The following is a 22,240-nucleotide window of genomic DNA, read 5'->3' as shown; positions in this document are numbered from 1 at the left end:
GTCCGATGAGAGCAGTGACTTATGAGAAAGAAGTTTGACTTATGGTTAAATTTTCATTTTGCCAGTAATTTGGCATAAAACCTTTGGGATTAACATGCATTATTTATAACCGATGAACTCGAGTCCTTTTTCTGATAGCTCCAAGAAGGGGAAAACCGGTTTTGGCCTAAACCAAAAAAAACCGACAATCCACACAAGTAGTAAATAAATCGTCCCGGAGAAGGGTGCTTTATTTTCTAAATAGTCAGACACTTTCATGAAGCCTATTCTTTCCAGTTAATTGCAGGTTGTAAATGAATTCTTGCTGCTGAGTATTGTGAATCTAGGGTAGGGCCGTGGCTGTATTTTCCCATCCATTATGCTACTCAATATGTCAGAAGGTCTGATCGGGAAGAAACCTTTTCAAGTCCCATTGATGCAGTTTCAATTGACCGTGGTGACCTAGCAACACAAGCACTAATTGGCACAGGCTGACTGACATTTGGTGTACAGTTTATATGGGAACAAGAATCCACTTGAATTATTATCCAGTTTGTCAGCCTAGATTCCCAACAGGAAGAAACATTTATGTGTCACCATCATCTTGAAGATGTAAAAGGAGGAACAGGTATGAAAGCATTGGAAAAGTACCAAATGCTAAAAGATTATATTGCACCAATCTACAACATTAAATCTAGCATTCAATTGTGTCTGCATAAATTGTACTGCAAGTTCAAAGCTTCTGGTTTCTAAACACAAGCAATTGGTTAAAACTGATTTTTCATATCCAAATAAGATTATTTTAGCTTCCTTCACTTGATTCGGCATATAAAAATAAAGTGTGACCACTATGTACAAGTTTATAACGCTTTGTAAGGGGTCAGAGTTGCACCCTTGTTGGCAAGGATTCCCTTGATCAGAATAAACAGTTTCCCAGATTTCAAAAAGGTGATGCACATAGTCTATCCCCCTCCCCCCGCCACCACTTTATAGAGCTCATGCCAAGGAGTCTCTCTTGTTCTCACTTCACTTACAATGATTAATAGATGAGCACTTCCTTTGAGAGAACTTAAAAGAGTGGATAGGAACTACTTTGGATCTGTAAATATCAAAAGGTTTTTGGAAAGCCACCATATTCTATTGCATCAGCAAAACTGCCCATTTTAAAAGGTGAGATACAAAATGGTACAGCATTCATTCTCGTTCTGTAAATTCAAATTGGTCACCTACAAAATGTTTGCAACTCTGTTATCGTGAGAGCTTAAGAAGTTCCACAGAACATTGCAAACAGTGATCACTCTATGATTTGTGCATCAGTCAAAAATAGATAATATTACACGTTGTGATGTTAGTGACCTTGGATCAGAATACGTAGAGTTAGAGATATCGATTATAATTACTTTCCTTGACTCAGGACAGATGTCTGTCTTTATTTTACAGAAATGGATCAACCAGACACTGTACATGGTTCACTGGAACCATATCTTTGTTGAAGAAATAACAATGGACAATTAATGCACAAGGAAGAAAGGCTTGCAACCTTCAACAGAAAGTGACTATTCTGTGTAGAAATACAATACTGCAGAAACATCTTGAAGCTGTTAACCTTAGTGTTATTTATATGGGCTCTTCAAAGTAGAAATATTAACATTCTGAAACTGAAGCTAAAGGTCCATCAACACTCAGGAAAATTTTTATTTAAACGTACAAAGTTAAAACAATTTCTTGTACAAAAATTTCACATTCATGCCTTACATGTACACATACACATCCCTTACAAAATCCCTTATTACAAAACCATGTCACATTCATTCTACTGCGCAGTACTATTGAACCTTACAAATTCAGTAATCCTCCTTCAGGTTTCTTCTGTATTTAATTCAGTTCAATCTTAAGTAGTTAAAGAAACTGTTTTCGGTTGCCACTAATAACTACTGACCTACAGTGACACTGCTCCACAATGGGCTTGTCAGGCCTGAAAAGTTGTACCAAAGAAGCTGATTAGTACTTGAAGAGGTTTGTAGCAAGAATCAATGGTTCGTCTGTACTAATACTGTGGTTCCAGCACAAAATGATAATAGTGGAACACATTAGTTATGCCTCATTAATCTTCGCGATTCTCAAAAGAAATTTGCTTAGCTTACCCCAAAATCTAATGCAGATTTAAGCTTCCAACACGGAATTTTATAATTACAGACAACATTCAAACAAGCCATGGCCAACAGACCTTAACAGGAATAGTTTTCAAAGTAAAATAATTTTTACCAAGATTAATTTAATATCATAATGGATACATTATGTATGTAGCTTGATGAAATAAACTAAATATTAGCTGGCTGAAATAAATTAAATATTAATCTTTTCTAGTCAGGACACTGAATGTTGGGATGGTTAAAGCAAATACAATTTTAATTGAGTAGGCATTGGCTAAAAACAAAAGACATTTCTGAGTTGGGAGAATGTTAGGTCGAGGAGGTTATTAAGATCACCTGAGTAAAACTACATAATCACTAGAAAAAAGTTTAACAGGCACTTGGAAAGTTGGCCAAAAGTTAGGATCATTTTTATTGAACAAATGATCTCAACTTTATGTAGATTTTACATTTAAACTCATTAATGCATTTCGGTTTTGAATTAATAAATGCACCATCGTCACTAAATAGGATTTAATGTTTACCGCAGAGGGTATTTTGTTCAACCCATTTTGCACCAATCTATGTAGTTTGCAAAAGGCTAAATAGAATAAAGACCAAAGAGAAGTCCTTGTTAACTGAAGGGCCATATCTAAATGTAAAATGATTACCTAATGTAGATTTGATCCATTTTACTCATTAAAACACAACCGCAACTATATGAACAGAATATAGAGACAAGACAAAAGAAAAAAAATAAACTCTTACGCAGAATTACTTTCCTTTTGAACAGAGAGGCTCAAGGCTATTTGGTCCAAATAGTCCAATATATAGAAGTAGAATTGGACATTCTCTAATTAGGAAAATAATTATTTTCCAGCGATAAATGGCAAAAAGTTAGAAGCTATGATCATTGACTGAATTCTAAATGCTCCTGAAGAATGGAAGAGAATAGCCTCCTTGATCCAGTCATCCAATGAGTGATACATAATCACTCACCTGCTATCCAAGGAAGGCAGTCATCAAAACCTATTAGAACATAGAGACATCAGTACCATCACCTGTTGCACTCTTTGAGCTTTCAGCTGTCCTCTGGCAGGACCTCAATCTGGATGCAAAGCCTACTCTTGCACAAAAACATGCCCAATAGCATGTAAAGTTCAATGAGACATATTTAGGCTTTGCTGGTGCTTATTCTATAGTAAAAGACTTTTACAAGCACTGTTCATTGTCACGAAAGAGAATGTTTCCTTTCAGGCAATGGATATCCCGAGTAAAGTATATTTATTGGGCGACAGGCTACTGAGTCTCAGATAATCAAAGAAGTTAAAAATCGACTGTAGATAACGATAAGCAATTTAATTACCATATTTAGGAACATAGGAACAGGAGTAGGCCAATCAGCCCCTCTCAAGCCTGTCCTGCCAGTTAATAAGATCATGGCTGATCAGTGGCCTAACTCCATATACCTGCTGTTGGCCCATATCCCTTAATATCTTTGCTGAACAAAAATATCTATCTCAGATTTAAAATTAACAATCTAGCATCAATTGTCATTTTTGAAAGAGAGTTCCAAACCGCTACCACCCTTTTGTTATATAGAAGCACTTCCTAACATCTCTCCTGAACAGTCTGTCCCTATCCCCCTCGGTTCTAGAATCTCCAATCAGTGAAAAGTTTATCTTTATCTACTGTCTTTTTCTATTAATATCTAAAAGACTTCGATCAGATCACCCGTTAACCTTCTAAATTCTAGAGAAAACAGGCCTAATTTGTAAAATCTCTCCTCATAACTTAACCCCCGAAGTCCAGGCATCATTCTTGTGAACTTATGTTACACTCCCTCGAAGGCCAAAATATCCTTCCTAAGGTGTGGTGCTCAAACCTGCTCAGTACTCAAGTGGGGTCTAACCAAGGTTTTGTCAAGATGCAGCATAACTTCAGCATCTTTATACTCCAGCCCTCTAGATTTTCTCTTTTTAAAAAAAAAAAAATTAGAGTACCCAATTCTTCTTTCCAATTAAGGGATAATTTAGCGTGGCCAATTCACCTACCCTGCACATCTTTGGGTTGTGGGGGTGAGACCCATGTAGACATGGGAAGAATGTGCAAACTCTACATGGACAGTGACCCAGGGTCGGGATTGAAACTGGATCCTCGGCGCCATGAGGCAGGTCCTCTACATATAAAGGCCAGCATTCCAGTAGCCTTCTTGATGATTTTCTGTACTTGTTAACGGCATTTTAAAGATCTGTGCACCGGAACCCCCAAATCTCTTTGCATATCTTACCAGCTAGAAAATACTATCCTTCTTTGGTCCAAAGTGGATAACCTCACACTTGTTTACACTGAAATCCATCAGCCAGTTTTACCCATTCACCTAGTTTGTCAACATCCCTTTATAATTTTGTGCCATCACCTCCACCTACCATCTACAATGCCACCCAACTTTGTGTCATCAGAAAATTTGGATATATGGCTTTCTGTGCCATTAGCAAAGTTGTTAATGAATGCAAACAATTGAGATTCCATTCCAGATCCCTGTGGGACATTATTAGTCACATCCTGCCAATTTGAGTACCTACCCATTCTTTGTCCCCTGCCACTCGAACAATTTCCCAGCCAGGTCAGTAATTTGCCCTCAATTCCGTGGGCTTCCACCTTAGTTAACAGCCTCTTATGTTGGACTTTATCAAATGCCTTCTCGAAGTCCATATAAACAACATCCAAAGACATACCCCTGTCCACTACCTGTGTCACCTCCTCACAAAATTCAATGAGGTTTGTCAGGCATGAACTACCTGCCATGAATCCATGCTGGCTCTCCCTGATTAACTGAAAGTTTGTGGTGTTCAGTTACCCTAACCTGGACGTTAGACTCCAACAATTTCCCCACCACAGATGTTAAACTAACTGGTCTGTAATTCCTTGGTTTTCCTCATTCAACCTTCTTAAAAAGCGAGTAACACGAGTAATTTTCCAATCCAGAGGGACGATTCCCGAATCTAGAGAACTCAATAGTTCCGGTATCGACAATGTGCTTCCCTATGTCCTTTAACACCTATGGATGGAAACCGTCAGGTCCTGTGGGTTTGCCAACTCTTTAGTTCCATTAATTTCCTCATTATCAATGTTTTATTTGGGTAAATTTTATTTAGTTCCTATCCCAGATTCACCATTAATGACCCAAGAACTTAAAGCAAGCTACCCTCATTTTCTACTGTGACTACTGAAGCAAAGTATTTATTCAACGTATCTGCCATGTCCCATAGTCATCGACAATATCCCAACTTTTAGTCTTTAGTGGACCAACAAACCACCCACTTTCCCTTTATGTAATTTCAATACTTCTCATTGATTTTGATGTCCCTTGCAAGTTTCCTTTCATAATCCCTTTTAGTAGATCTTATAAACGGTTTGTGGCATTTTGCTGGTCTTCGCATCTTTCCCACTTGGTAGGATCTGAGCTGTTTTTTTTGCATTTTTGTAAGCCCTTTTTTTTTTAGTTTTATGCTGTCCCTTATCTTTCGTTGTCCATGGCTTTTTTTTTCTGTGAAGTTGAGTTTTTCCTTCTCAGGGGTATAAACTAGTTCTGTATTGCACTCAATGTTTTATTAAACATCTTCCACTCTTCTTCAGTTGTTTTACTCATTAGCAGATTTTCCCAGTTTACTGTGGACAGTCAGGGTGGCACGGTGGAGCAGTGGTTAGCACTACTGCCTCACGCGCTGAGGACCCAGGTTTGATTCCAGCCCTGGGTCACTGTCTGTGTGGAGTTTGCACATTCTCCTAGTGTCTGCATGGGTATCACCCCCACAACCCAAAGATGTGCCTGGTAGGTGGATTGGCCACGCTAAATTGCCCTTAATTGAGAAAAAAATAATTCAGTACTGTAAATTTATTAAAAACTTTGGACAGTCTCCATCTCATCTCATTCAGTCGGCCCACCTAAATCTAAAATTCTAGTCGCTGATTTGTGCTTTACACTTTCAGACATTACATTGAATTCGATGTTATGATCACTAATTGATAAATGTTCACACACAATTAGGCTCATTATTCAATCCGATATAGTTTGTCCTCTTGCATCCAGGACAATTTGATGTAGGAAATTATCCCAGACACACTCCTGAATTTGACAGGTGCTTGACAGTCTCTCCCAATCTATGTTAAAAGTTAAAATTCCCCCATGCACACTACTTGCCTTCGCAACACACTTGCCTAATTTCCTGCATTTACATAATATATGGCACTTCGGAGCTGCGACCAGGGGGTCTAGACACACCTATTACAGTTTTAGATCCTTTACTGTTCCTCAGTTCCACCAACAAGTTTCCAATGGATGCTTTCCCCTCATTATTTCTTCTCCCATCAATGAATTGATTCGCTTCTAACTAGTAAGGCCAATCTCTAACTCTTCGCCTTCGCCCCCCCCCCCCCCCCCCCCACCTTTTCCCAACCAGTCTTATTAACCTTATAACCTGGTACATTAAGTTCCCAGTCCTGACCATCCTGCAGCCATGCCTCAGTAATGGTTACTATATCATAATCTCCAATTTGAATTTTTGCCGGCAGCTCATTTAATTTATTCCTTACTCCATGCATTTGTATATAGAACTATGTGGGCCATACACTCTAACCCGTCCCTCAGCACTGATGCTTTATTCATCTATTATTTCTTTCTTCTGTTTTAATCAATATACTTCTTATAGTTTTGCCATTACCTGCCATACCTGAAATAGGATTCCTGACTGTTTCTTTACTCTGTCCTGTGAGTTGTTTTTGAAACTGCATCGACTTCCCCTCCAAGGTCTCAGCACCATTTACTAGTTTAAAGTACTTGTAGCTTAGACAACATCTGAGAGGCAGGAACTTGGCTTCCAGTAATTTAGAATGGGAAACCAATGCATCCAAAAGAATACCAACTTCATTTTAAGTTTGACTTGTGCAAATAAACTTTTCATCTCGTCTTGGTTTCCAGCAGCTATCTGTATTTTTGTTAATCCCACCACATACAAAAGCAAGGCACCCAAGGAGTTGAGTTGTGCATCAAAGCTCTTTTTAAAGTTACAGAGAGCTGTACATTATCTCTACGTGAACACGGATTTCAGTTACAACAAACTATTCAGATTAGGCATTCACCTGAAAGGTGTTTAGGACCATGGGTGATATTAGCACCAAGGTAATTCACTAAGAGTTACTGTGGAATAAGACAACCGTTAAATTTGGAGGAGAAAGAAATAATTCAAGTAATGGACTATCATGCTATCCACTATCAGCATCAGTTGAAAAATCTTTTCTTATAATGCACAACTGTTTTTTCAATTGTCTATAAGAGGATAGAATGATGCAAAGACATTGTAGCAGGAAGGAAAACTCAAAACAAAGGACCATAAAAATTCCTTCCAAAAACTTACTGAAGGAATGCATTTGGAAACAACATCTAATGTTCCAACCACACCAAATTCATCGTTCAGCTCATGGTCCATTGTGTCCACATCTGCATGGGCTTCAAGTATGGCCCAAGACACACAAAAGTGATGTCCCTTTATGCACCATCTTCTCTCTGACTAATTGTGTGGACAATGGTTCAACGAGAATTGCTACACCAGTTCTGAGCCAGTTTTCCACATACACGGTGAATGTTCCTTCACCTATGCAAAGACCATACTAGGCTTGCATATCAATAGCAATATTATAGCTATGTGGTTGCTTGACATTGCCAGCCTATTCACTAATGTACTGCTCAAGGAAGTCATAGATACGTACACTACGTGTCTACACCATGGTGATCTATACACAACCCCATTGTCTGAATTGAACTGATGGACTCAGCAACTTGTGCAATTGAGTTCAGTTTTAAAAGCTTTTAGACAGCTATATGGGCAAGATGGGTATCGACAGATATGGGCTAAATGCAGGCAATTGGGACTAGCTTATTGGTAAAAACTGGGCTAAATGGTCAGGTTGGGCCATAGGGCCTTTTTCCATGCTGTAAACCTCTAGGACTATGATATTATGTACTTCCAAATAGGTATACTTTCCATGGGATTAGCGGTTACTAACATCTATGTTGGTTTCCACTTGAAACATGTCTTCGACAGAATGACCCTTAACCTCTACCCTTTGCACATTTCTGATAAATGGATGCTATATTTGAATCTGCAGCTGCATTCAAGGCTTGCCATACACACCTAACGGGCTCTATCCTGTGCTAAAATTTACATTTAAAATGGAAGGGTCAAACAAGAGCAGCACGGTAGCACAGTTGCTTCACAGCTCCAGGGTCCCAGGTTCAGTTCCCGGTTGGGTTACTGTCTGTGCGGAGTCTGCACGTCCTCCCCATGTCTGCGTGGGTTTCCTCCGGGTGCTCCAGTTTCCTCCCACAGTCCAAAGGTGTGCAGGGGGCCATGCTAAATTGCCCTTAGTGTCCAAAAAATGTTAGGTGGGGTTACTGGTTACAGGGATAGAGTGGAAGTGTGGGGTTAAATAGGGTGCTCTTTCCAAGGGCCGGTGCAGACTCGATGGGCCGAATGGCCTCCTTCTGCACTGTAAATTCTATGGTCTAAGCTCCCTTTCCTCCACATGTTAGTTGAGAAATCTGCTAATGGGTTCTCTACTACCATCTACTGGAAGACCACCATGACCGGTCAATATATAAATTGGGATACTTACAGTTCCACACCCTACAAGACTGGCCTCGTCAGCAACTTCGTAAATAGGGCCCGAACCATTGCTCACCGTACATGCAGATGCTGAATTAGGGCGCAGCAAATCTATCCTACAGGGTAATGGTTATCCCGTTCAGCTGATTGCTCACTGCGTATTGCACATCACACAAACTCAGGAAAAGCGTTCATCATGCTACCTTTGGTACTGAAAAGTGTCTAATCTACCTCAGGTTGCCCTGGAAGAGCAAGATGTTTCAACGCGAGCTGTTTCAGACTCCTACTATGCAGTAATAACACAAATGTTATATTTTTATGAACTTAATATTGAAGCTAAGCCAAAAAGACTTTCTTCCTACCACACAAATGAGCAATGTGTTATATGAATGACACCAACTATGAATGACAGGTGGATTATATCAAACAGCATGCCCTTTGGCTGTTTACAACAGGTAAAGTATACTGGCTGTACTCAACTACCATGCTTGTAAAACCCAGAACATTGTGTTCAACGTTAGATCCGTGATTGGACAACATTTATTAAATGGTCCTGGTTATGTTTGGAATTACATTAGCAATCAATTTAAAATTGAGTAAGGCTTGTAGTGTGGCTCATTTGCGTGTGCTGGAAGCATTATATAATCACACACAGGGCCCTGTTCTTGATAAACAGTAAATAAAATGACTATGCATTGCACCTTTTCCAATTAAACAAAAGCTTGGGGACAGCCACTCTGCTTCATTGCCCATGGCAATACTTTGGCCAATCACAGCCAACTTGTCTAGTTTGAATTTAAGCAAAAGTTTGGAAGTTAACTGTTTTCTAGTGCATTCCTCAAGGCGCCACCTCTACAAATCAAAACCCACTTGCCAACTCTTCTCAGGCAGTACAAATTGTTGTTTGGTATTCTTGCAAGGCGAAAAGCTCCGACAGCATGTTTGTTTTGTCAGGGATTTAGAATTTTGCGGGGTTATTTGATCAATTCTTTCAATGGGAAGAGATAGGCAGGTGAGAGAGAAAATAAAGTATTTCCACTAATTGGGGAATCTCAACTGGGACATAGTCCAAAAACTACAGCCAGACCTTTAAGGCACGTAACTAGGAAATATTTACATACACAGCGTGGTCGAAGTTGGGAACTCCCTTCTGCAAATGGCAGGTTCAATACGTATGGTCTCATTTCCACACCTATTCATAGTGGTCAGTTTTTGCCATAAAAATCAAATCAGATGGAGATGCATTTGCTCAGGTTATCAATATTTGATAAAAACAAGGGAAGCAGTATTATGCTACCAAATGACGAGAGTTAACTGGTGGACTATTGAAGGTTATAAGCAGTAGTGTAAATGTAAAAACTAAAATCAGCAAAGAGATCCTGCTGCCCAAGCTCGACAAGCATAGCTAATAAAGTTTAGTTCAAATTTCTGATCAGTAACAATGATGAGAGCATCGATGTTAATTCATGTTTTTTAAAGTACAGGATCTTTAATAGCATGCTTTTGGAAACAAAAACTTCATTCTCATTTAACTAGATTATCAGCAGCATCCGAATGGATACCTGGTTAGTGGCTTTACTGTTTCTATACACACATTATGTCGTATGCCTGAAACCACAAATAACAAAACTATTTTGGGGTTATATGAAGAGATCAACAAATAAGCATTCCCATGCATTAAAGACTTCCTTTCTTCTGCTTGTGAACAGTTCATGCCTTTTTCCCATCCATTTTGAAGATCTTTCCACGACTATGCACTTAACTGGCAGGTGAACAAAAGCTGTGCACATCACCAGATACTTTCAGTAAGCAACTTCAACTGATGTCTCGTTGAAAATTGATACAAATTGTTTGGGGATTTACTGGTTGATAGCAAACCTGGTCTCATCATATGTTGTCCTCAATGCAAGTTTAGATGAGTACCTAATTTTTTTATTCCCTAACCATTGTAGTGGTGCATTATCCACTGCACTTCATGGTCATTACTCATCCATGGGCCTCAGAAGATACATCAGAGGGGGCACGACTGTCAACATCCTCACAACTACATGTGACATTGGGGTCTTGAAATATCTAATGGAAGAAAGAGTCCTCCCAGTTTTCTCTCTCATTTCCTTGTGAAATATGCCAACATTAGTACTCCAATGGCAGAGATCACTAACAACATACTGATTCATTATATATGCTCAAATGCCCCACTTAAAGTAAAGGATTTGATAGGAACATAAAACAAAGCACATAGCTAGACCTGTGTGATTATAATTCATAATACAGCAATCAGTTCCTCTAGCTGATGCAATTTGGGAACCAACAAATTCTAGATATCGTTAACAGGACCTGACTTTTCATCTGTCAAATATATCAGCAAAATAGATATGTTTTAAAACGTGTATTATCATATAAATGAGGCACATTAATTTTTAAAAAGCCCTGCTTGAACAGGTATGGCACAATTTAGATATCACAACAGTTGAGAATTGCAACAAGAGAATTCAGAGCCCCAAGTAATACAGCTTTTGCAAACAGACTGTGTTGAACAAAGTAATTTCAAATGTGGCAGGTACCAAAACTATCCATACAAACTAGAAATTAACTACCCACATGCACTCATCACATGCCCATCTAAACACAAGATCATAAATCAAATGAAGACAATGTATAATATCGGGAAAAAAAATAAACAGATGAAGAAAATAAACCTGCATTTATAAAATGCCTTTCATATCTTCAGCATTTACTATTAATGAAATACTTTTTATGTAATGCAGGGAAGCACAGCAGCAAATTGTGCACCATAAACAACAATAAGAAAAACGATTAGTTAATTTATTTTCGGTGGTAGAGAGATGCTGGTCAGGTCACTAACATAAATAACATGCAAACTGCACTCTTTATGTTCGTCTTCTAGACAAGTTAACTAAACGGCCTTAAAATTACATAATTCGTACCTCTGAGGTATAAGCTGCTGAAAAAGCGGTTGTGGACCACGCCATGAATCTTGAGGTCTCAAACCTGTGGATAATACAACTATATTAGTAGAATTACAATAAATTCTTCATATTTTATAATTAGAATACTTCAATATTGGGACTGTGAAAACAAAAAAGACACCACAAATCTGTTCAATCTTATACAGAGCATTACAACCAAGCTTCACTTTTTACAAAATTGTCAGCCAATGATAAATCAGGTTTTCATCAGCTCCCATATACGGAATAGAAAATTCATGCTTTTGTGCTGCCTGTAATTAACTACAAAAATGTGTTTAATATGGTGTTGCTTTAAATAAATCTCTAGATGCGCAAAGGAATGCCGTTGCTATGTGTGGTCCGATGTAAAATGTTTTATGGTAGCCTTGGCCTACTGTTCAGCACTTAATTCAGCAATGAATGACATTCAGTACACCTGAAAAATTAGGAATGCAACTCGAAACCATTAAGTAAAATGGAAAAACATCATACTGATATGCAAATTGTTTTTACAATTCTTTAATGGGATGTGGGCATCAATAGTTAGGCAACATTTGTTGTCCATCCCAAACTGCCCTTGACAAGATGGCGATGACAATTAAATGGGCTGCATTGTCCCGGATGGTGTCAAGCTTCAAATGTTGTTACAGCCACACTCATCGAGGCAGATAGTGTGTATTCCATTAGAATCTGATCCTGTGCATTGTAAATGGTGAACATGCTTTGGGGAGTCAGGAAGCAAGTTATTCTCCACAGAATTCACTGCCTCTGACCTGCTCTTGTAGCCACAGTATCTATATGGCTAGTCCAGTTCAGTTTATGGTCAATGGCAACCTCTGGATGTTGATGGTGGGGGATTCAGTGATGGCAATGCCATTGAATGCCACAGGGAGATACATTCTCTCTTGTTGATGGTCATTGCCTGGCATGTGTAGGTGTGTATGGTGGTCCTGCAGCAATGTCCTGAGATTGGGAATATTGGCCTCCAACTGGCACAACCACGATCCTTTGTGCTAAGTATGGTCCCAACCAGTGGAGAGTTTTCCCACCGATTCCCATTGACTTCAGTTTGTTCAGGGCTCCTTGAAGCCACACTCATTCCAAAGTTCTCTTGATGTCGAAGGCAAGGAAGACTCTCGTCTTCCTTTTTGATTTCAGCACTTCTGTCCATGTTTGGACCAAGGCTATAATGAGGATCCTCTTGAAGTTGGGATGAATTACATTATTGAAGCTTTCACTCTGTTCTGCACCTATCTATGCTGTCTGGGAAGTGCTTGGCATTGGCTTTAGATTTCCAAAATGGCACATGTTAAACTTCCATCATGCTCATCTCAAGCACAAAATTTTGACAAAAGGTTCAGATTTTGTTTATCTGAGGTTATTGTGCTTTGGATTTAGTTTGTAGCCCTTATGGATTTGGCACATCTAGCAGATCACTCCATTTTGTTTGACCTTGTTGACAATGAAAAGCAGTCAAATGTTGACCTGAATGGGATCACAGGCAGTACAAATTGTCCAACATTTGTTTCGCGGTTAAGCAGTATTGTCAGATATTAGTTTATAAGAAATTTGTTTATAGGGCAAACCTATAGAATATGAATAAATATTTTATCAAAAGCCATTAATCAGATTCTGGCTTATATCTAGCAACACTGAAGTTACCTGGCAGCAGTCAGATGTACTCTTAGATACATATAAGCTACAAAGATTTTTTCTTCTTCACCCATTAGGTGCTCTGACATCTAACCATGATGTCCTATTGCCCACTAGGAGTTATATTATGCTGCCGACTACCAACTCTTCCTATCACCATAATACTGCAGAAAGAACTTAGCAAAAGGGTATAGGGAGTGTCCACCGTCCGCTTGCCACTGCACACTGATACTCCCAGTGGCTAACAGCGTACACTTTATGCAAAAGAAAATCAATGCCATTAGAGGCAATCGGTGTTGGGACCTCAACCATTCACTATTTATTAATGACTTATTGATGGAATGGAAATAGACACTCAAATTTGAAGATACAAATACAGAAGCAGCATTGTAAGTAGTGTAGATGGAAGCAGATAACTACAAAGAACTATTAAGTGAATGGGTAAAACTTTTGCAAATAGATTTCAATGCAAGCATAGATGAGCTCATCCACTTTGGACCCAAAAAGGTGGAACAGGGTACTTTCCAAATGGCGAACAGCAAGAAACAGTGGACTTCCAAAGAGACTCGGGGTTCCAGGTATATTGATTAAAATGTTCACGAACAGGTACAGAAAATAACCAAAAAGGTTACTGGATTACTGGCAATTATATCTCGAAGAACAGAATAGAAGGGGGATAACAATTATGCTTCGGCTTTACAAGGCCCTGGTTAAGACGATGCTCAGGATTGCTCTGAGCAATTCTGGGCACTACACCCTAGGAAGGATATACTGGCCTTAGACGGAGTGAAACATAGTCGGGATTGCAAACGGTATTCCACAGAATGTTAAGAAATGTGATCAAAGTTTTCAAAATATTAAAGGAGCAGAGATAGAGTAGATGGAGAGAAATGAATTCCACACCTAGGAGGGCATTGCCTAAATGTTAACATTGAACATTTCAGAAGTGAAATTAATAAAAGCAAAAGGGCGGTAGAAGTTTGGAATTCCCAACTGTTAATTTTAAATCTGGAATTTTGTTACCTAAGGGCTTTGCAAAAGTGGGCAGATTTTAGGTCGCAAATCAGTCATGACCTCAACAGGCTTGAGGGTGTAAACTGGCCTGCTCCGATTCCTTTGTTCCTAAGCAATAATATCAGTTCAGAGGAAGTACAGAATAAGTAATCTTTAATGACAGTTAACAGGATTGCTCTGAAGAAATGAGCTTGGAACAGCTTCATGTTACGGAACGCACAACTATGCAAATATATTAATTTCTGTTTCCAGCACTTTGTTTAAATCATGGAAAGTTCAGGGAATAAAATCTTACAGGTAGCTATTTAAATTTAAGAAAGCAGATCTCTGGGCAGCACGGTAGCATAGTGGTTAGCACAATTGCTTCACAGCCCCAGCGTCCCAGGTTCGATTTCCAGCTTGGGTCACTGTCTGTGCGGAGTCTGCACGTTCTCCCCGTGTGCGCGTGGGTTTCCTCCGGGTGCTCCGGTTTCCTCCCACAGTCCAAAGATGTACAGGTTAGGTGGATTGTCCATGCTAAATTGCCCTTCGTGTCCAAAATTGCCCTGGATGTTGGGTGGGGTTACGGGGTTGTGGGGATAGGGTGGAGGTGTGGGCTTGGGTAGGGTGCTCTTTCCAGGAACCAATGCAGACTCGATGGGCCGAATGGCCTCCTTCCGCACTGTAAATTCTATCATTCTCTACAATACTCCTATTCAGTCAGGTTGCAGAGTTCAAATCCCATTCCAGACAATCTCAACAAGTGGAGACCCAAGCTCTGGCTCTCAAGTTTAGGTCAACTGGCAGGGGGAGGGGGGCTACACAGTATCCGGTTACATATTTCATGTAAGAATTATGCGCGCCCATAAAACCCTCCTGCCATACAGAAACTGGTTTCATCAGTCACAAATGGCATCCTAAATGACCATGACAAAGGTAAATTTTCCTTCCTTGCCCTTCTTGACCTGTTTGCAGCTTTTGACACAATTGACCACACCGTCCTCCTTCAACGCCCTTGCACTGTCATCTAGCTGGGACTGCTCTCAAAAGCTCCATTCTTATCATAGAATGCCTACTGTACTGTGCAGGAGACGGCGATTCGGCCCATCAAATCTACCCCGACCCTCCGAAAGAGCACCCCACCTGGGCCCACTCTCACATCCCAGTCCTGTAAACCCATAATCCCACCTAACCTTTAGATACTAAGCGACAATTTGGAATGGCCAATCCACCAAACCTGCTCATCTTTGGACTGTGGGAGGAAACCCACGTAGACACGAGGCAAATGTGCAAACTTCACAGTCACCCAAGGTTGGAATTGAACCCAGGTCCCTGGCACTGTGAGGCGGCAATGCGCCGTCCCAATCGTACCCAATTGGAGCCGGGTGTCACATGCAATCACTTCTCTTCCACAACTCCTATTGTTACCTCTGGTGTCCCCAAGTGTCTATACTTGGACTCCTCCCATTTCTCGTCGGCATGCAACCTTTTGGTGATAACATCCAAAACCAAAGCATTAGTTTTCATGTGTACCCTGACAACACAGAACTTTACTTCACCACACACTTCTCAACTCCTCCACTATTGCTAAATTATCAGACTGCTTACCCGACATCCAGATTGGACGAGGTGTTTCCTCCAATTAAATACTGGAAAGACTGAAGCTGTTGTTTTTGGTCCCCATTCCAAACCACATCCAACAGTTAGAGAATAAACCAACCCATTTGCAATTTTGGTGTCACATTTAACCCAGAGATGAGCTTCTGACCACATATCGCCGAGAGTTCCTATTGCCATCTTTGTAACATCGCCCATCTTTCCTCCAGTCTCTGCTCATCCACTGCTGAAACTTTCATTCAGAGCTTCCCTCTAAAGCTGGCTATTCCAATGCACTCCTGGTTAGTGTCTCACAGTCGACCCTCCAAAACATGTAATCATCAAAACCTCTGCCGTCCATGTACTAACTCCCTCTTTGGCCCTTCCTTATCTAATAATAGAAAATAATCTTTTATCTGTCACCTAGCCACACCACTATTCCTTACTTCTAGCGCACACGCACTAAACCTCAAAACTTTCTTCCCGTCCTGCTCAACATGCCCATCATTGCCATCAGGAAAAAGTACATCTTCAGATGTTTCCTCCAGATTGGTTCACAAATCAACAAGGTTCTTCCTATTCAGAACCTTTATGTGATGAATGTACTAACCTCATTGAGGGCCGTGATCGAAATTTGACTTCTGGGTGGAGTCACCCTCTGCTTTACAGAAGCCTATTTGCTGAGCTATGTTTTGTGACGAACAGGGCAGATGAGTCAAGGGCACAAATTAAATCATGGGGGTATGCTGCCATTGCTATCACTGAGACAGGTTTTTTTTTAAAATTTAGAGTACCCAATTCATTTTTTCCCAATGAAGGGGCAATTTGGTGTGGCCAATCCACCTACCCTGCGCATCTTTGGGTTGTGGGGGTGAAACCCAAGGAAACAAGGGGAGAATGTGCAAACTCCACATGGACAGTGACCCAGAGCTGGGATCGAACTTGGGACCTCGGCGCCGTGAGGCAGCTGTACTAACCACTGCGCCTGTCACAGACATGGTTGAGAGACGGGCAGGATTGGCAGTTCAACAGTGTAGGATATAGGATCTTCAGACGAGACAAGGGAGGAGGTAAAGGAGGAGGAGGTGTCACAACTTTGATCAAGTAATCAATTATAGTAGAGAGGGAGACAACATCTTAGAAGGCTCTTCAAATGAAGCCATATCAATAGAACAAAAACCAAAAACGAGCAACAACATTGCTGGGAGTGTTCTATAGGCTCCAGTGCCCCAGTCCCAGAGAAGTAAAAGAGCAGATATGTAGGCAAATTTCAGAGAAGGAAAAAAGTAATAGGGTAGTGATAGTGGGGGATTTCAACTTCCCCAACATTAACCAGGTAGTCATAGTGTAAAGTGTTTAGAGGGAGCTGAATTCTTAAAATGCATCCAGGAGAACTTTATAAGCCAGTACGTAGAAGGACCTATAATTAACTTTAGTTGACAAAGCCAGATAGCAAGCAGTTGATGCATCAGTGGGGATGCATTTTGCAGAAAGTAATCATAACTCTGTTAGATTCAAGATTGTTATGGAAAAGGACAAGGATGGGCCTGAAATCAAAGTTCTAAACAGGGGAAAGATGGATTTTAATAAGATCAGATATGATTTGGCAAGAGTGGACTGGGAGAAGACACTTTTAGATGAATCGGGGACAGAACAGTGGGGTGCATTCAAGGAGGAAATAGGGAGAGTACAGGACCAACATGTTCCAATCAAGAAAAAGGGTGAGACCAACAAATCCAGTGCATCATGAATATCAAGGGATATACAGCGCAGATGACCCTTTGTCAAAGCTCTGGACTCGAAACGTTAGCTCTTTTCTCTCCCTACAGATGTTGCCAGATCTGCGGAGATTTTCCAGCATTTTCTCTTTGGTTTCAGATTACAGCATCCACAGTAATTTGCTTTTATAAGGGATATACAACATTGGATAAGGGAGGCTTATGGCAGATAGATGGCTCAAATCAGCAGGAGCCCTAGAGGCTTATAGAATGTACAAAGGGGCATGGTAGCACAGCGGTTAGCACTGTTGCTTCACAGCACCAAGATCACGGGTTTGATTCCTGCTTGGGTCACTGTCTGTGCAGAGTCTGCACGTTATCCCCGTGTCTGTGTGGGTTTCCTCCGGGTGCTCCGGGTTCCTCCCACAAGTCACGAAAGACGTGCTGTTTGGTGAATTGGACATTCTGAATTCTCCCTCAGTATACCAGAACAGGAGCCGGAGAGTGACGACCAGGGGATTGTCACAGTAACTTCATTGCAGTGTTAATGTAAGTTTACCTGTGACAATAAAGATTATTATCATTCCTGTTAATTGCCGGACAAATGGATTGAAAATTGACAAGAATATATTGTATGATTCCCCATAAAAAAGTAATGTCTATATGCTGTAAATCTGATTGCAATAAGATGCATTAAATACTGATCCAGAGCGAAATTACTTTCTTGGAGGAGAAAGTGGATAAGTGTATTGGTATAATTTGTGATTGGACAGGCAGCAGATGAAGCATTTTATTATTTTTAAAAAACAGGACTCTTCAATCATTGGTGTGTGTGGAGCCAGAGGACGCAGGTAGGGTTCTAAATTAATACTGTGTGTCGGTGTTCAGTAGTGAAAGGGTTAGTATGGGTATAGAAATCAGGGAGAAGGAATGTGATAAAATTAAAGAAATTAACATGGACAGAGAGGCGGTTCTAAGTGGTCTGTCATGCTTGAAAATGGACAAGTCTCCAGGGCCAGATGAAATGTATCCCGGATTGCTGAGTGAGGCAAGGGAGAAAAAACAGGGGTGCTGGCAATAATTTTAATTCCTCTCTGGCCATAGAAGAGGTGCCGGGGAACTGGAGGATAGCCAAAGTCGAATAATTATTCAAAAAGGGAGGAAGGGATAAACCAGGAAACTACAGGCCAGTCAGTCTAATCTCAGTGGTGGGGAATCTATTGGAAGTAATCCTGAGTCAAAATTAATCTGCATTTGGAGAGGAAGAGATTAATCATGAACGTTCAGCATGGTTTTGTTAAGGGGAGGTCAGGTCTGACCAACTTGATTTAATCTTTCAAAGAGGTGACCAGGTGTATAGATAAGGGCAATGCATTTGACATAATCTACTTGGATTTGAAATTTTGACAAGGTCCCACATGGGAGACTGATAGAAAAGGTAAGTGCCCATGGGATCCAAAGACATTTGGAAGCAGAGAGTGATGGTCGAGGGGTGTTTTTCTGACTGGAAGTCTGTGTCCGTTGGGGTCCCGCAGGGATCAGTGTTGGGGCTCTTGTTTGTGGTTCATATAAATGATTTAGGCATGAATGTAGGAGGGTTGATCAGTGAGTTTGCTGATAATCCCAAAATTGGTGGGGTGGTAAATGTTGAGGAGGATGGCCTTCGATTTCAGGAGGATGGAGACAGGCTGGTCAGATAAGCTGATCAGTGCCAAATTGAATTAAATCCAGAAAGTTTGAGGTTGTGCACTTGGGCAGGACAAACAAGGCGACAGAATACATTATAAACAGCAAGACGCCGGGAAGCACCGAGGATCAGAGGAACTTCGTGTGCATGTACACAGGTCCCTTAAGGTAGCAGGGCAGGTTGATACTTTGGCTTAAGAAGTCACATGGCATACTTGCCCAAGGCATAGAGTTTAAGAGCAGGGAGGTTATGCTGGAACAATATAAAATGGTGGTAGGCCACAACTAGAGCATTGTGTGCAGTTCTGGAATTCACATTATAGGAGGGATGTAATAGCACTGGAAAGGTTGCAGAGGAGATTTACCAGGCTGTTGCCTGGGCTGGAGTTTTAGCTATGAAGAGAGATTGGATAGACTGGAGTTGTTTTCCTTAGAGCAGAGACATGATAGATGTATAAAATTATGAGGAGCATAGATGAGTAAGAGGAAGAAACATTCCTCCTTGGTGCAGGGATCAATAACCAGGAGGCATAGATTTAAGTTAAGGGGCAGGGGGTTTAGAGGGGATGTGAGGAAAAATGTTTTCACCCAGAGACTTGTGAAAGTCTGGAACTCACTGCCTGAAAGGGTGTTGGAGGCAGAGACCCTCATAACATTTAGGAAGTATTTAGATGTGCACTTGCGGTTCCAAGGCACACAAGGCAATGAGCAAAGTGCTGGAAAATGGGATTAAAATAGTTGTGATTTTTGACCAGTTCAAATGCGTTGGGCCGAAGAGCCTTTTCTACGCTGTCGACCTTTATCACTCTTCATTTGCCAAGATAACTGCATCCATTGATTTATCCAACTACTCCCTCATTTTCCACCTTTCATGCCCATCCCGAACAAATGCTTCACCATCGCTCCCTCTCCCTGATGATTCCTCCATGCATGGGTTCATCTTTAATCCCTAAAGTTCAAGGAGTTAATGCATGATTCATGCTTTTCTATAGTGATCAATGCATGATTAATGCATGTTTTGGTTGAGCCATCCATCATCACATCAGGCCGGATCAGATCAGCCTCGACTGGGCCATACTCCTTTCTGCCAAAACCGTCCACTACAATCGGATCATCCTGGACAGCAAAGAAACCCTCCAACTTCCTTCCTCCAATATCAGTTATCTCATTCAATATCTTTACCACATCTCTTAAAATACAAAAAGTGCCTTTCATTTGTACTGAAAGCTCAAATAATTGGTTATTTACATGGATATTATATATTATTCATTACGTTTTGGGGGAATGTTCCAGTGCTTCCTATCCCCTATTATTATGCCTCACATTTAAGTGCAACCGACTTGCGGATCAAAGTTACTGCCAATCTGTATATGCATCCAGATGGATATGAATTCATATTCAGTATACAGATACACTGCACAGGAATCAGCTTGCTTCAATGTCATAAGAACCGTGCAAATCTCACTCAAGGAAAAACCATACATTGGATCTTGTTAATATGGTGTTACATTCCCCAAAATCCAGCAATCGTCTCCCAGTGACTTAACTGATATCGCATTATATTGTACTACAGCAAATGAAGGAACTCAAATATATCTGATCCTAGTTCAAATTCATAAAAATATTATTTCTGGAAAAGTATAATAATGGCACGGTTTAAATAGCAAGTATTTAAATAAGTCAATACAGATGTGCTTTTTGAACACGTCTGTGCAATTTTAATACATTTTAGAAATCAAAATTTCCAAATTGAAAAAGCATACAATTTTATGAACTGCAGAAGCTTGCTACATGACGTTAATAATTCTGTTCATGTGTAAGCTTCACACTTTCAGATGTGGGTTTGAACTCAAAAGTTTTTCCATAACTTAAGATGGAGACTGAACAGGCTTTGGGCTTGTGAAAAATCACTTTTTTGGAACAATTATCCACATTGAGAGGATGGGAGAAGAAATCAAGATAGCAATCTGTAAAATGAAAATGTTGATTTAACTTACCAGCATAGGATACATTACAGGAAAATATACTGATTCACCCAGAAGCAGTGTCAAGTTTTTAAAAAAACTGCTTTCTTTTATACAATTGAGCACTAAATTGCGGAGAGGAAAGCTCATCACTTTTCAATGCTATTAGGCCATATTTTTAGACATTTGTTAACATTTCCACTGTGAACTGAAGTGAGAACTCTTCTAATCAGTGTGACAATCAGGAAAAGCCTTGGTGTTTACTGATTGCACTAATCAAAACCAATTTTCAAATGTAGTTAATTGGTGAGCTTACTTTGAAATGAAAGCATGTCATAAATCAGATTCAATGTTGGATTGCAACAACCAAATATGCTATTCACATCAAGTGCTTGCAGACTGCACTTGACTCCCACAAGTTATCAGCATTCAGACAATTCATCAGCAGCACATAAGACTGAAATATCCCAGTGAAATCAACGACTGCTGATGGAAACACCCACAACATATATTTTAGAGTGGTGGGGAAAGAAAATAACACTGATTGACCGCACTGTCCTTCCACTATGCACAACCAATTCTCAACACCACTAATCTTTCACATGATTTTCTAGAGGCGGTAAGTCAGGGGGGTGGAGTTGCAGATGACAGTAGAATAATTACTATGATTTTACTGCAGTAACTATTCAAAATTAAATGTAGAAAACAAATGAAAATTAACTGGTTGCATTACATATGAATATGCACTGGTAATTGGAAAAGGACATCAGTTCTCATAAACTGAACAAAACAAATACAAGCACTCATGCCATTGAGAACAATGCTCTTGTTATTGACCTGTATTACGTAGGGAAAACCATGGCAAGATTGCAATACTGGGTATTT

The 22,240-nt window shown here is 40.2% G+C and overlaps 1 protein-coding gene across 1 annotated transcript in view; it reads right to left on the bottom strand.

Moving 5' to 3' along the window:
• xrn2 (5'-3' exoribonuclease 2) overlaps positions 1–22,240 on the bottom strand; it is a 119,444-nt gene that overhangs the window by 5,317 nt on the left and 91,887 nt on the right. Inside the window, exon 28 of the mRNA XM_072505734.1 lies at positions 11,725–11,788. Within this exon, the coding sequence (XP_072361835.1) occupies positions 11,725–11,788 (64 nt within the window). The remainder of the gene's footprint in view (positions 1–11,724; positions 11,789–22,240) is intronic.

Source organism: Scyliorhinus torazame, chromosome 1 (assembly GCF_047496885.1).
Source record: "Scyliorhinus torazame isolate Kashiwa2021f chromosome 1, sScyTor2.1, whole genome shotgun sequence".
Classification (NCBI taxonomy): Eukaryota; Metazoa; Chordata; class Chondrichthyes; order Carcharhiniformes; family Scyliorhinidae; genus Scyliorhinus; species Scyliorhinus torazame.
The sequence above is the reverse complement of the archived record's forward strand: the minus strand, read 5'-3'. Positions and strand labels throughout refer to the sequence as shown.